The sequence below is a fragment of the Bidens hawaiensis genome, unplaced genomic scaffold (genome assembly GCF_021521415.1).
Source record: "Bidens hawaiensis isolate Kalapana, Puna unplaced genomic scaffold, B.hawaiensis_p1.1 tig00022006_1, whole genome shotgun sequence".
NCBI classification, from domain to species: Eukaryota; Viridiplantae; Streptophyta; class Magnoliopsida; order Asterales; family Asteraceae; genus Bidens; species Bidens hawaiensis.
In genome coordinates this window covers 89414-105908 of record NW_027493412.1, presented here as the reverse complement: position 1 = coordinate 105908, position 16495 = coordinate 89414, and the positions used below count along the sequence as shown (strand labels likewise).

At 31.9% G+C, this 16495-nt stretch overlaps 2 protein-coding genes across 2 annotated transcripts; one reads left to right on the top strand and one right to left on the bottom strand.

The window, feature by feature from the left end:
• The first annotated feature begins 5099 nt into the window (after positions 1 to 5099).
• LOC143564471 (uncharacterized) lies at positions 5100 to 7819 on the top strand. The gene is made up of 8 exons (XM_077051740.1): positions 5100 to 5583; positions 5673 to 5774; positions 5888 to 5969; positions 6084 to 6103; positions 6255 to 6315; positions 6497 to 6567; positions 7148 to 7252; positions 7617 to 7819. The coding sequence occupies exons 1-8, from the start codon at positions 5137 to 5139 to the stop codon at positions 7680 to 7682; spliced, it is 954 nt and encodes a 317-aa protein (XP_076907855.1). The 5' UTR covers positions 5100 to 5136; the 3' UTR covers positions 7683 to 7819.
• Positions 7820 to 9522: 1703 nt separating this feature from the next.
• Positions 9523 to 10386, bottom strand: LOC143564451 (uncharacterized). The gene is made up of 2 exons (XM_077051726.1): positions 10277 to 10386; positions 9523 to 9947 (listed from the first exon to the last, which is right to left on the bottom strand). The coding sequence occupies exons 1-2, from the start codon at positions 10289 to 10291 to the stop codon at positions 9546 to 9548; spliced, it is 417 nt and encodes a 138-aa protein (XP_076907841.1). The 5' UTR covers positions 10292 to 10386; the 3' UTR covers positions 9523 to 9545.
• Between the last annotated feature and the right edge of the window lie 6109 nt (positions 10387 to 16495).

The following is a 16495-nucleotide window of genomic DNA, read 5'->3' as shown; positions in this document are numbered from 1 at the left end:
TATGTTACAATATTGTTTCACACTTGTTGGGTCTTGAAAACATCCTATTTTTATTTTTATTTTTATTTTTATTTTTATTTATTTATTATTTATTTATTTATTTATTTTTTGTTGTTTTGTGTTTTTGTCTTGATCCATTTTGCATGAAAACTCTTGTGTCTCACACCCATATTTGACCACCAACATTACCCTATATATACACCACCTTTCCTCTTCATTTTCCCTTGCTACAACTCCAAAAAAAAAAAAAAAAAAAAACTCTCTCAAACATCAAAGATTCAAGGTTATCTTCTTAAGTGTTCTTGAAGGATTTTGGTCTTTCATCTTAATTAGTTTATGTAGCCTTATTAATACTTGTTTATGGTTGTGCAACATATATATAATATACACCCCTTGTTTACCTTTGGTAGTTACTTCTCCGATTCCGGTCGGTGAGGTTTCGGACCCCATAAGGCAAGGCTTCATGGAGGACTTCGTGTCCTTGATATATATACATCTATATAACTTGATCATACATATTAATCTTGCTTATTTTAGTTTGTTGGTCATGTTTACAAGTTCCATGGTTATGGGTTTTTAAAAGTCTATGCTTCGGTTTAACCGTAAATAGCTCTAAACCGTAAACCGAACTTTGTTACTAGTTTTGTTTGTTTAAACATACTTTGTGTTAGATCTAAGTTTCTAAAATCATTTTTACAAATTCTATGGTTATGGGTTTGTAGAATATTACCTCGGTCTTAACCCGAAACACGATCCGAACCGAAAACCGAACTTTTGTTTAAAGACTTTATTGTTAACTTTTGGTATTTTTTTATTTGTACATTATTATACAAGTTCTTTAGTGTTTGGACATGTGGAAACCATCTATGAACTTGTTGTGAGATGGAAACCGAACCAAACCGATTCTTGCTCGCTTAAGACACACAAGTGTGTTTTTTTTTAGCCATCAAGACTTGTATATTTCTTTAAAAATAGTTACAAATTGATTTTTAAATATTTTCTTAAGTACTTGGAAATGTTGGATCCAACTTGATCTCATAAAAAAGTTTGGACCAACAAAACCGAACACTCGCTTAACGTGCGTTGTTAGTTCTAAAACAATGGAACTACATACTTGGTTAAGTCTTATTAAATTTTATTGAGTTATCTCATAACATTCAATATTTTGGAAAGTTGACTTTGGGTTTGACCAATTATCAAGACCCGAACCGACAACCCGAACACTCGATAAAAAAAAACCCGTTTTAGTATCTTTATTCCAAAGGGATTTGCATTCTTGCATTTACCCACCTTATTACTTAACATAGGTTGAGTAAATATTAAGGTTAGATACTTTAACCCGGTTTCGAGCAAACTTATATTTTTAAAGGGTTATTATTATAAATTCTTAAATAGTCACATTTTAAACCTTGAACTTTAATTATTTACATTTCTCAACATTTATTTTGTTTAAAGACCTTCAAGACAACCTTTCTAAATTCAAGACTTCTTTTCTTTTAGGCATTGTGCGTTAAACTCGTCGTTCCGACAAATCTCCAAATTATCATCTTTCAAGTTTACCACTTGAAGGTGAGTACTACATACCCCATTTTCCATCTTTTATTTTGGGGGTGACATTTCATACTTATTCAACAAAATGCTTTATATTGAATCTTAAACCACAAACGTAGTTGTATACTTTACCTAAATAATTGCTCGATTTGGTGTTCTATGCTTATATGCCTATGTGTTTATCGCTTTTGGTTGGTGGAACTATAAAATCCTAGACTATTTGGCATCCCCTTATAGCAAGGTGTCGTTAACGTAATGCAATTAACGATAACTATAAAATCCTAGACTATTTGGCATCCCCTTATAGCTAGGTGTCGCTAATGTGTTTAGCGATATCTATTTATCCAAATTACCACTTTTATTTATCGTTTCGTATGCAAGTTTTGTGGCTATCTTTATTATATACTAATATGATCAAACTTATGAATTGCTCACCGACCTTTGTGTTGACAAACTTTATTTTATGAAATGTTGCAGGTTTGCATCTTGGTTGATTTATGATTGTGAAGAAAACGACATCAAAGACCTTAGGATATTAGTAAAAATGAACAATATCAATTTGCCATATTTTGTGATATCTTGTTTATGGTTATTTTATGGATAATTGTTATGTGACATTTTCGATGTTGTGAAATGAAATGAGTTTATTAAATACTGTTACTTTAATTAGTGTCATGTGCTTATGGACAATCGTTACACCTCGGCATGTTCCGCCGCCTTTGGTCGGGGTGTGACAACCACCGTAACAAAACGGGTACATAAGCGGATCCCAACTGCCCCGGCGCAATGTGCCTGGTCAAACACCAATTATATGTATGACACAGCTCATCATATGATAAGGTCATATGGCTAATGTCCTGTTTTTACTTTTAAATTTTAACAAGGACTTTAACCCGCGTGTTGCCGCGTGTGGGCTATTAATCTTCGACACAATCGCCGCACATAAAACATTTAAATAGCTCGTTTAATAATTAAACGGCTATTCTATTCAACTCACTGATGAAACGCCCATGATGGACAACTTTAGGTTTTTACTGACACCCGGGTTTTACCTACCTTTTTGTTTACTTCCGGTATCGTAACAAACGTAATCGAAACTGACTGAATTTGCGTCAACTCACCGTCACAATGCCCGAGAACACTTAGGTTTTACCAACACCGAAGTTTTACCGACTCATTGTTGCGGCGCCCGATATCGACAATGCTTAGGTTTTACCGACTAAACTAATGTCGTTTTTTTATATTTTAATTTTTCATATTTTAATCAACCGGACCCACAGTAATGCACATTTGTAACGTGACATAAACATATTCGACCTACCCAACGCGTTGCGCCGGGTAAAAAAACAAGTTATCTTAAAACTTAAAAGTACATTCCTATCGGGACAATTAGTACTAGTGGTGCAAATAAGCCGAGATGCACGTGAGTTTCCTGAGTTCAAGCCCGGGGCGGACCTATAGGCTTAGAAGGCTAGGCAAGGGCTTAGAGCCACCATAAGAATAGGGCCCCTAATTTTTTAAACCAAAGTTATATATGTGTATTGGTTTTGGACCGAAGAAATAATCTTCATCTAAAATGTGTAAAAACCAAAAAACAAATGAAGCTAAAACAATAAATAATGCTCACGACCCACCTTCATACGTTGCTAAATTGCTACATATCATTGTTTGAACATTAGGTATTTAGTTCATTTCGCTTTCCATTTATCATTTCTCTTAGTATCATACAATACAAATTAGGTAATTTATTTGCTATTATCATTGTTATGTTTGCTATTCACTTGATTGATAATGATAATAGAGAAAACATTATGCTTGTTATTAGGCTTCTACATTAAACTAATTTATCATTGCTATTTCTTGTTATTGTTGTCAATCCTAAGCTCGGGTAAAGCAGAAGGGTTTACAACAAAAAGTTATTTAAAGAGCCCACGGCTTTTTATTCGCTTAGGGCCTCTAAAAACGTTTGACCAACCCTGGTTCGAGCCTTAAATAGGAAGATCGTTTAGGCTTGTCGAGCTTTAACGAGGCTTGTGCACTTTTAACCATTTTTTTTCTATATATTAATTTCACACTGTATAATCGAGCTTGATCCAAGCTTTGACTTTTTTAAGATACTACACACGAGCCTGAGCCGAGCTCAACCTCATCTAAGCTCAACATCATCTAAGGTTTTCTCAACATACAAAAGAACATTAAACAAGAACTTAAATAACCCGACCCGTATTGTGATTAATACATAGAAAAAAACCCGACCCGTGTTTTAATTTTACCCAGATTAATTAGCGCAATTTTAAGCCCGTGAGCCCAATTTCATTAGCCCAACAAAATAACAAATCATTGCAGAATTGCTCATAATCATTTTCCTGTATATGTCTTCTTGGCTGAACCCTAAACCCTAACCACAAATCCGGCCCTAAATTGACACTCCGGCTGATTCCCGACATAGCTGTTGGTTGATTCCTGACTCAAAGGTATTAGCTTTATTATACTTTGTGTAGCTGTAAGATGTTTTTCACACAATCAAATAGATTATTCTTGTATTTAGTTTTGAGGTATGCCAATAGATTGCTAAGCAGAGTTGAAAGTTTGTGGGTTTGAATTCTGTTTATTCGATTAAAACCCGGAAACCAAATTAGCTTTTTATTGGGTTTTCGCCTACCACCGAATAAATTTCAAACAGAGGGTCGGTTTTAAAATTTCATACGGATCGGTCGGGATTTTAACATATATATACCTCTAAATAAAAATTTCACAGTGGGCGGCCAACCCCTACACTCTGCGAATAACCCGAACCAAATAATGAACACCCTTCAGGCATTGGCAGCAGTTAGGGTTTGCAGAAGTTAGTTTATATTTAATTTAATTAATTGTTTGAGTTAATAGAGTTGATGATATTGTACATGCACATAGAACATTTTGAAATTTGAAATTTTTTTTTGTTGGTTGCTAGTTTCCGGCAAGTGTAAAGTTATTTGGCTTGAAAAGATATAGAAAGATTATTGAAATATTTAGGTTCTTATTTTCATATTGCTTTTTGTGATTGTATCGAACACAGTAATTATAATAAAAGAGTTTAAAATGGGCACAAATCATTTGGTTCGCGGGCTGACTGACCCGACTCGGCCCGGCCCGTTTTGAGTTGTAATAGAAAATAACATGTTTCAAACCATCACCTGGCTTTCCCTTTTCGCAGCATAAGCTTTCAGTTGTCAAAATATAATCTTTGAAGTATATGAGAAAACATCGATGTTAATGAATAATAACCCATTAATTAGTTTAGTTGTCACTGTTGAGTATGATTTCTAGTGGATTTGGGTTTATGATCAATAGTTAATAATACAAATGATTATTGTTTGTTAGTGTTAATACTTTTGAGATAAATTGAGCTATGCACTAACTTCTAAACTCTGTTTCATGATTTTCTTATTCATCTATAAGTTTGATGCAAATTTTGTAGAATCTTCAATTATGATTCTTAACCAGTGATACAGATAACTTAATTTATGTATACAAACTTGGCTAATTAGGAATACTTTGGTATTTATATTTTTAGGTTTTAAGCTAGGCAAAAAGATTAGTATAATGGCAGAAGAAGTTCAAATGCAAGAAGCGGGACAAGGTCCGAGGAAGAGAAAGTTAGGACACAAAAAGGGTAAAGGCAAGAAGAAAATGAAAGTGTTTCAAGGCAGCGGTCAAAAGGTCAAAATGGACGAAAAAACGAAAAAACTTTTCCGAAAAAAAGCAAGAGATTATAATTCAGATGATAGTGATGATAATGAAGATATAGATGACATAAATGAAAAGCAGGTGAAGTTTGAAAAGAAACCGTCAAATATTATTAATAAGGAAAATGATGAAAAATCTTCAGATGAAGAAATGGCCGGTGATGATGATGATGATGTGGACAATGATGTGTCGGATGATGAAAATGAGATAGCCGAACACGGGATTATGAAGTTTTCTGAAGGAAACACGTCTTTTAAAAAGGCGTTTAAGAAAATAGTGAAAAGTGGATCAGATGAAGTACTTGTAAGTACATCATTATATTAATTAACATCAATTTTCGATGCATTTATTTAATTTGGATAATTTGTTTATGAATTTTGATATTTTCTCAGGGTCCTGTGCTGTCTGCTTACAAGAATCTTGTAGTAAAAAAGCTTGCTGCAGAAGCTTCTGAAAAGAAAGCTAAGGGGGATGCAAAAAAGGAGAAAATTCTGGTAATTAATTTTGACATGGTTTTAATTTATATATACATACTTTTAATATATGTATATGTATGTATTTAGTTCTTTTAGTAATCATTTGTATTGAATTCTATTTGAATACATAGTTAAGAGAGAAAGGTCATGTAAAGCCTGATGCTTTTTCAGTCTCACATGAAAAAATGCTCATAGGAGTTGCTACAAAAGGAGGTACACTTTATATTATTTTCTTAGTTTGTTTAATTATGTTTGAAACATAAACCTCTGCATGATTAGATTAAACTAATTGATTTACATTTTTTCATGTGTTGGTGGAACTTTTAGTGGTGAAGTTATTTAATGCTGTAAGTCACTAATTCAAGAATATGATTTTATTTTTGTTTTCGTCTCATGTATGCCTAGAGGTGGCAAATTGGGCCCATTTTGGCCCAACCCGTTTTGCTACCAGTAGTTGTGAGCTATATATTATGATATCATGTTGGTGGCTGTTTATAGGTTAACAAGGCTCAAAGTTCACAAAAAGGTTTAAATCCATCAAGGTCTAAAGACGCTAAAGGTATGCAATGGAGAATTGTTTTGGGCTGACTTGGTTTGTTTATTGCTATTAACTTTTATAGACTTGCATGTACTTTAGCCATCGCTTGTTTTGTATGAGCTTTGCTTAACGTTAGGTTTTTGTGGTTTAAATAGGATTTAACACTTGAAAGATGGTTTGACTTTTTTATTTGACTTTGTAGTTATTCAAAAGCGGAGGAAAGAAACATTCTTTTCTGAGCTGGGCAAAACTCCATCTGGATCAGATGCTAAGGTTCTCTCTCCCTCTCTCTTTAACACACACACACACATATACATACACATATAACACACACATTTATTTTTGTGTGTGTGTGTAGATATATCAAATTCAAAGTGGTATTAATATACAAAGTGTAAGAAGTGATATGTGCCATTGGTCAATGCTAATAATGGTTGAGATGCTATAGATGTGCCACATATACACAAACAATTTAAATGGCTGTGAAGGGCAATATGGGTAATATCCTACGATTATTGAATTTTGTACTCTAATCAGTTTTATATACTTTATTATTTTTTAATAAAATATATACTATAAAATTGAAAATTTAGTTACATTTTAATTTGAGTAAAGTAGTTCTATATAAAATTTTATAAAAATCTGAATTTCCTAATAAGATGTTGATGTGTTGTGTGATAGCGTGCGTGCAATTATACAATGCGTAATTATAAATATAGGTCACGTAGTTGTAAACATTGGTTTCATACTTATTAAACATGTTGCAAATATAGGTTGTGTAATTATTGACGTATGTTACGCACACGCATGTATTTACATAGTCGCTTATTCTCACCTTTAATTTGTGAGACAGGCTGGTACAAGTGGAAGTGCAGGTGATGAAGGTCCCGCTTGGGCTCCTTTACGTGATAACTATATGTTGACGAATTCTAAACTAAAGGATTGGGATAAAGCAGCTGTAAGCACCACCCTCTTAGTTTTTGTTTCTTTTGTATTAATCTTCTATGAAAATCACAACTTTAATTTTGTATGCGTCAATGCACGTCAGGCTGGATTGACCCAAAACTCTTTGTTCTCAGAGTTTGTTTTTTTATATATATAATTAGCGTGCTAAATATATTCAAAATATGATATATTTTCTTCATTAGTAATGTAATCTTTTAATCAAAAGTGATTTAGGAGCTTTTAATCATAGTTAATACATTTTGGTCATTTTCCTTTTTACTTAATATTTGGCAATTTATAAGTAAATGGCTCGTAAATGGCACATGCAGTGATTATTTGAGTATTTACTAAATGTGAATTGTGATCGATATGTGTAGGATGAACCTGAAGCTGCAGACGATTTTGGAAGACAAGAAGATAGTTCATCTGAAGATGATGATTAGTTGGCCATATGCTTATGCTAAAAATGCTCTAATTCATATTTTGAGCCAAAAGGCCGTTTGGTTTAGGGTTGAAATATTTATGCAAATTGTATTTGTGAGTATATGAGCATTTGACCAAAATTTTGCCATGATTATCTGTTGACATTTTTTGATTTTGTTGATCTTGTATTGAGTTCTAGTGTCTTATTTTATTTACTATTCTCCACTCTTAAGACTTACTGGATGCTTATTGTTCAGTTTGGAAAAGTTTTTATAGATCAAATCGTCGGTAATAGTTTTCAGTTGTTGTAAACCAGAACCAAACCGTCACTATGTTCTATTATGGCTTAAAGTTTAAACTTAAAACACGAGGTGACCGTGGACCAAAATAATAGTCTTACTTTTGATGCTGCTAAGGCTGCAGCCTTCCAAATTACAGTATTTGTCGTCTCCATGTGTATGTGTTGAGCTGATGCCTGACATTGGCTGTGCCTTGAGCAAAGCCAAAGCCTTAGAATTGAACACAAATGTTTTTGTACTAACCATTTTGGTGGCCAAGAACTTGGAAGGCATGAGTCTTCTAAGCAAGGATTGCTTAATCCGTTTGGTGCTATAAATGTATTTATTAGTGTGAATCAAGTCGCTTGTGGTGCCATGATAACAAGATGTATATAGTAAAGGCGTTCGTTTTTAATTGTTTTGAGTGTTCTTATTTCATGTTAGTTGTTAGCGTAGATTTATGAGTAGGTTAGACTGTATGTAAGATGTTTTAGAAAAAAAAATTTATTTTGTGAGAAATAGAATTTTAAAATTTGCAATTAATATATAAAATTATCAAGTACTAAAAAAATGAAAAATTAACTGGCCAATCTGGCTGGGCCGGATCCATTTCCTCAATTGGCCCAATAAATTCATCATCTGAATTGGCCCGTCAATTTCTTCATCAAACGGATTAAAAATCTGAAATAGGTGGTTTTGACAAGTCCTAAAACAAGCTGGTATCATTATTGGTGCACAAATCGGGTATTTTCAGGAATTGAAACCAGGCATGTAAACAAAAGTCAATAACCGAGTTGGGTAGGAACTGGTTCAAGGTATATTCGGGCTTTTGATTAGGTTTGCCGTCCGGGTTTTGACCGGGTAGAGGTAGAACCGAATCTAACTGGTCCAGGTACGATTTTTTGGAGGAATTGAAACCTGGTTTGTATCCGCGAGTTAGATAGGACAGGGTCTGGGTCAAGTACACCAGATCAGGTCCGGAACCAGGTTCTTTGCCCACCTCTAAGCTGGATCTTTGGGTTTGGGCCAAATATTTATGCAAACTTTACATTTTTTATAAACTATTATTATGGCAAAAAAAAATCATTAAAAAAGTATATTTTGAAACACAAGTTAAAAGGATTTAGATGGTTTTATACAATAAAACTATAGTTATGATGACTATTTGTAATCGCTTCATTTAATCTTCAATTTTTTATTTATATATTTATTTATTTATGTTTAACGTGTTAAAAGAGGTAAAAATTCAAAACATATATTAAAAGAGGTAAAAAAATCATTTACATATTTCTCCTTCCTAAATTTTGAAACTACATATTTCTCCAAACAATGCTTAAAAAGCATTGTACATCTTGCATTAAAAACTTATATTTTAGAGAAATATGTAATTTCAATGGTTTAGGAAGAAGAAATATGTAAAAATCCCATTAAAATATAATAATAAAACTTAATATTAAAACTCAAAAATCCAAGGTGGCACCCCCATATATTGATCTAATCAACTCTTGCCACTTGGATTTTGAACATTACACAATAGAAACCAAACAATAATAAAAATAGAAAATAACATAACTTGACACCCAAACATAGTAGATCACACACACTCTATTCCTCAGTTGCAACTTCAGTGGTGGTAACAACCTCTGCTGGTGTTTCATCTTTCTCCACCGCTTTTTCGGCCTCCTTGGCAACCGCCACCGGAGTTTCTTCGGGGACCGCCTCTACGGTGGCCGCAGTTTCTTCAGTGGCTTCCACAGTTTCTTTCACATCTTCTTCAGTTGTCTCAGCCTTAACTTCTTCCACCTCGGTTTTAGGCCCCTCCACCTCTTTAGTATCGGTCTCAACGGGTTCGACTGGTGGTGGAACATCCACGGTCACTGGCTCTACTGCTGGCTCCTCCACCTCTGGCTCGGGTGCTGGTGGTGCATCAACTACTGGCTCCACCTCTTTTGGTGCTTCTTGGGTGGTTTCGACCTTTTCGGGCAAGGTGTTTGCAAGAGATTCAACCTAGAATATCCATAAAACATTAAGAACAATGTGTAAAGACTTTACATAATAGAAAGTTGTTAGTTCTATGGAAAACCAACATGCCCAACCACTAGTGGTGGATCTATGTGTCACGTGACATATCACGGATAAAAAATGTTGTGTTACATGTCGTTTTCTTATGTGTTATATACGTATCTGACTCTAAAACTGCTTTGTCAATGAGAGACACGGGTAAAAAATTTATATTCGCTACCGGCAACCTTGAATTTATTTTTTGAGAGATGTTATAAGTTTTGAGTGTTATAAATGATAAATGGAAGAAAGAATTGAACTAGTGAAGACATTACCTCAACACTTGCCATTGGGATTCCTTGAGAGGATATGAATGATGAGAAAATAGAACAAAGAGTGTGGGGTGAGAGGAATAAGAGGCATATGAGACCTATTTATAGTACTTCATGGTGTTCAATACAATTTTTTATAAAATAAAATATTAGGTAATAAATACTAAAATTTAATACAAGTAAGAATCATGATGTATTCTAGTCACATGAATCATAATCTTAAAAGTATTGTTAATGATAACAAATCAAACGAGTAGTTTTAGATATATATATATATTTTAAAAAAATTATAATTTTATCTTGTACGTATATTCGGTTACGTTGATTCGGTGTCAGTTCGGTTTAAACGGTTTAATCAGTTACATAAATGTTTATAAAAGCTTATTGGATTACATCGAAACAGAAGGCAAGCAGGCAACAAGCTGCGCCGCTACCCCTTTTTGAATCGCAAAACCCAATCTTTTAAGTTAAAAATAATAGAATGAAAATATAACTAGTCCGCCTAGCAACTAACCCGACTCAACCATTAAACGAAAGCTTAAAAGATAACTTGAAAGATGCCTACGAGCGGATCTACATGGTGACTACCATGGTTACATAGCATTCATGAATTTGTTTGTGTTGCGTATGTTTGGTATTTAAGTGACATCATGCGTTTTAAACGATAAGAGCGTATGTACTCTAAAGTTGACGTAGTAAGATTAAAAGAAAGCCACTTGGCCGATTTTGTAGTTGTGAGTCACTTTTTTTTCAATGAAATGAAGAACTGTCTATGTAAATACGATTGTATGTATTTCTGGATTGTTATAACCAGAGAACTAACTAAATGACTTAATATTTTAATAATATATTATATAGTTTTAAAAATATAATAAATAGTATGTTGAAACTGTTACCACTTGAAATTAGTAAAATTATTAAATTATTATAAGTGTGATTGAGTATAAGATATTTCACGTCCGTTTGAGATCAGTTTTTGTGTTAGTCACTTAAAACTGTTAAGTCACTTAATATCCATACAGGTACACTGTGAACCTGATTAATTAGTAATGGATACCCGACAGATTTGGGACACATATTTATAATTGGGTATGATTGTTATGGATTTAATCTTCATTGTGATTGCTATAATAATATGGACATTTATAAAAGGATATGTATTGATGTTCTAAAAATATTATTTAGATGTGATTGTAGGTTGTAAAGCATAGACGTAGGATGGGTATTGGGGAAGTTCACATGGTAAAAGGGGTAGTGAATTATGGGCTTTGATTTCATCTTTTTTATTTGAGTGGAATCCATGTTGTAGGAATCAGGACAATCATGTTTTCATGTTCATGCTTTTTTTATTTCATTTTCATACTTCTAATAATTTTTTTATTTCATTTTCATACTTCTAATAATTTATTCTCAAACTTTTTTTATTGATTTCTCGAATTATTAAAACTATATTATAAGTTATCTGGTTTTTATACTAGTTCCAAACAAATATATGTTTGGTGACGAAGAAAGTTTTAAAATTTTGAAGTAAAACAAATATAAAAGGATCAAAAGCCGGGTTAGATTTAGTAAATGAAACTAAATAAACACTTTTTGATAAAAAAAAAAGTTAAACTGTTAGATATTTTTATAGATGATATTTTCTTTCTTTTTTTTCTCTCTGAATAGTTTTTAATTTTTTGCTATGTTCGTGTAACTAAATAAAGTTTTTCTATATATATATATATATAGGGGATGGATCTTGCGAGAAGTGATATTATAGCGAGAAGTGTGAGAAATAAATCTGGGCCATTGATATTTTGATTTATGGTTCATAATCATAATGGCATTCTTGTAATAAATATGGATTCATTTATGAGGCTTTTATTAGAAAATGGGTACTTTGGTTTTATTCTACCATAACCAACGTTTACAATCAATAAATTCCCTAAACATTTGCTAATAATTCATTTAATGATTAATATTAACATAATATTCGTATCCGAATTTAATACCAAGGTTTGACTACATTTTTTTTTCTTTTGTTTCAAATAGGCAAATATTGAAATACATCACGATATAACTTCAACTTGTTTTTTCTTTTATTTTTTCATTTGTTTCAAATAATAAATAATGTGATTCATGAAATTATTTTACAAACTATTTTATACAAATAATATTGTGTAAGTTCATATATGTACTGTGTAGGTGATATCACGAATGTGTATTTGAAAATTTTACAAATGTAGGTTATTAGCATGATATGTTATTTTTTATATGTAGTTTAATGTAAATATATATATATATATATATATATATATATATATATATATATATATATATATTGTAGTGTGTAGGTTAATATATGTACTGTGTATGTGATATTTTGAATTGTGTATGTATAAATTATATCTTATGTAGGTTCATTTATGTACTGTGTATATGGTATTTCGAATTGTGTATGTGTATATTTTATTGTCTGTAGGTCCATATATGTACCATGTACCTGGTAATTCGAATTGCGTATATGTAAATTTTATCGTAGGTAGTTATGTAAATTCATATATGTACTGTGTATGTGGTATTTCTAATTATATATGTGTAATTTTATCGTGTGTAGGTTCATATATACACTGTGGAGGTGGCATTTCGAATTATATGTGTAAATTTTATTGTGTGTTTAATCATTTATGTACCGTGTATGTGATTTTATGAATTCAGTATAAAGTTGAAAATCTTCCTAAATTTGGTTAAGTTCGAAAAATTAAAAGAAACGAATTAATCATAAATTAAAAATACAAAAAAAAAACAAACAATTTTAAAGAACAAAATAATTTATAACTTAGTTATATTTGTTGATAAAATGAAATTATGAAGATCGATTATTTTATGGTAAATGAAACTAGTTATATTATAAAAGTATTTAAATTAAAAACAAAAAATATGTAACTTATCCTACACATAAGTTACTTGTCATGTATGAAAAAAAGATGCCCCTTCTATTAAAATAAATCATAAATAAACGAAAAATTATGATTGGTTGTAATTACTTCTCGCACTTCTCCCACTAAAAACACTTCTGAAATGAACCTAATCCTATATATATATATATATATATATATATATATATATATATAAACGAAGTCTATCTTCAACCTAAAACACTAAAACTTGTGTTCAAAAGCTTTAAAATCGTGTTCTTTTAATGATACTTAATTTAGCCAGACATCACTTATCACTAAATTGTGGGTTGTATATTAAATTGTGGGTTGTATATAGAACCGTTTCAAGAATCGTTAAAATTTTTTGGGTTGAATGAAAGAAAAAAGTTTGGACCTTAAGTATAAAGAATTTTTTATTAAATTTAAACAATTAAAGTTTTAAATGATTTATTGGGTTATAATTTGGGTTGTGCAATTGTTTTATATATAAATGAGCTTAAATGAAGTTTAAACAATAAAATCACATATTTTTTTAAAAGAATATATATATATAATTCAGACCTACGGGGTGATTGGGTCGGGAGCGGTCGCCCTCCCGCCTCCCCTCAAAGCCGGAATTCAAGGATCTATTAGCAGTATATCGACTAAATATAAACCAATAGGATCTCCGACGCCAAGATATGATCGATTCATCGGCTGATCATGGCTATTCGGTTGCTTGGTTCTTTCAACTTTAATAAATTATATGAGACGTGTCTGGTAACAACATTATATTTGTAGTATTTCAATAATGATACCCAATTTTAGGTGATCTTCTAAATGTTTTTAGAATGTAGCATGAAAAAGAGAGATAAGTTTGGCCATGATATGAAGAGAAGGTTGAACATGAACATGATGCTTTAGTAGGCCGGTGCCAACATGGCCCACAAACCCAATCAAATTTATAATATTGTGAAAGCTTTCAATCAAGGACCATGACCATGAATATGAATGATGTGTCTGGTGGGACCCATCATATTACTTTTAACCTTTGGGAAACAAATAGTGTAACAGTTGATCTCAATGGCTTTTATATGTACTATAGGCATAGCTTGTGAGTTTGGGGCCCATAGTACCACCCTCACTTGCCATGTGTGACTACACTCATATTCCCTATCCATGTCTCCTTAATTCATTTTAATTTTATGTTACTTCTATATTTTATCATGTCTCAATTTCGTTTTTAGACATGGCAAATTAAAAGGAGTCTTGTTTAATTGCTTCTTGATATTTAAATTTTTTATTGCTCTAAATAAAAATCTATCAGTTTCTCTTGTTTGAAAAAAAAACCAACAACTTTAACTTAACTTGTTTATGCGATATCAAGGCAACCGCTAAATCATAAATGGACATTTGGTTGTTCTTAAATATAAGTCTACAATAATGATAGTTTTGGCCTTTGTCAATTGATCGCCTGGTGCCTTTAAACCCTAACTCCTAGTTCTTTTCTAAAGGTCTGATCTTGTTTGAAATACATGCGAAATGAAGTTAGCACACGCTAATGAGTTCTAGCTTTAAAGTTTGCGAAATGGTATACGTTTGAAAAATAATCTTTCAAAACTATTTCCTACATAGGTTTATTTCATATTCTCAATGGCCTTTCATAAAAACTTTGCAAGTTAGGTCACCTCATGTAACACTCTCGTGTTCTGATTTTCTTTGGTGAATTTAGCTAATAGCCGAGGTTTGTTTAAACTAGGTACGATTACTCAGTTATCTAAACTGTTATACTTGACCTAAGTCTAGTAAGTCAACATTCAGTAGGCCTACTTCCCACGTATCCCACTATGGTACACATTAATTTGTTCAGACAACCCGTAGTTTTACATATGCCTACAACTGACACTGCTAGCTCTGTTATCATTGGTAACACGTGTATTGAGTGGATTCTTTAATGCTTTTATTGCTTGAATTATGTATCGTAAAGCTATCATACGCATCAAGTGTTTTTGCCTCACAAATCCATGCTTTAAAAATTGTAGTAAATGTTCAATTCAGCTGCTTTAAGGTTTTAAAATCCTTTTATACGTCAAAAACATATTTTGACACCTTTACAATCTACTACAAGGTTTAGAATGTCCAAGAGCTACCATACGTTCATCATAATCTCTAACCTTTGGACTTCTCTGATTCGAATAACGTTTTAATCTATTACAAGGTTTGGCATATTCCATGCCAAGTCATTTGAAACGGTTTATAAAATCACTCTGCAACAAATTCTCACTCGCATTCTCACAGGAAAATCAGATTGAACTTATGGATGTCAAAACAATATGCTTTTATTGGACGCTTGAAAGTGACGTTGGCGTGTTGGTTTCACATAATTCGTGGGATTTCAAAGGAATTGGAATTAAAATCCCATGACATGGCGTGTTCGTTTCGTTGGAATTGGAATATTAATTCCATTTTGGTGTGTTCGGTTGTTAAGGAATTGGAATTCAATTCCTTCAAATTCCTTTAAATAATGGGATTGTAAATCCTTCCAAAATATGGAGGATTTCAAGTGAATTCGTTGGAATCTTTTCTCGAGATTTTTTTTTATTTTTATTTTTATTTTTTACGAGAACAACGAACAAAATATTTTTGTTTTTTTAGTTTTTTGTTTTCAATTTATATTTTAAGTTATGAATTTTTTATTATTAATTTTGAATATGTTTTTGAGGGGTTTTTGATCTTAATAGAAAACCCCTAAAAGATTCAAAAAATTAATTAAAGAAAATCATAACGCAAAATATAAATAAAAACAAAATCTAAAAAAATTAAAATGTTCCCGCCGTTATCCTCATTAAAAAAATCTTGATTCCAATTCATTTGTCAAACTAACACATCAAGAATGGAATCGGATTTCAATTCCTTCAAATTCCAATCCCAGTTGGAATGTTCAGATTCCAAATCCAGTTCCTTTAAATTTCAAATCCTATGCAAATTGCAATTGCAATTCCAATTCTAATTCCATTCTATTATGTGAAACAAACGCGCCCTAAAAAGTTAAAAATGTCTAAAGCAATTAAATTGGTACCCCCGAAAGACTCAAGAGACCTTTATATTGTTCTCAAGCAATCTTGATGAACGTCATACAATCGAGTCAATATTTTTTAAATCAAATTGGTTAGGTATCTTATACCAATAATGGTTATCAGCTTATATAACTTGAATACAAGGGGTAAAAGTATGAGGTAATCTGCCATACCAATATATCATGAAATTTATTGTTAAAAGTGTAAAATTAGCTGTGTATGTTTGAAGAGGGTTTTATAAAGCT

Bases quoted from the DNA above. Each gene is read 5' to 3' on its own strand.
- LOC143564471 (XM_077051740.1), top strand. From the start codon at position 5,137: ATGGCAGAAGAAGTTCAAATGCAAGAAGCGGGACAAGGTCCGAGGAAG. The intron at 5,775-5,887 runs GTAATTAATTTT...TTGAATACATAG, and splicing joins CAAAAAAGGAGAAAATTCTG to TTAAGAGAGAAAGGTCATGT. The intron at 6,568-7,147 runs GTTCTCTCTCCC...TTTGTGAGACAG, and splicing joins CATCTGGATCAGATGCTAAG to GCTGGTACAAGTGGAAGTGC.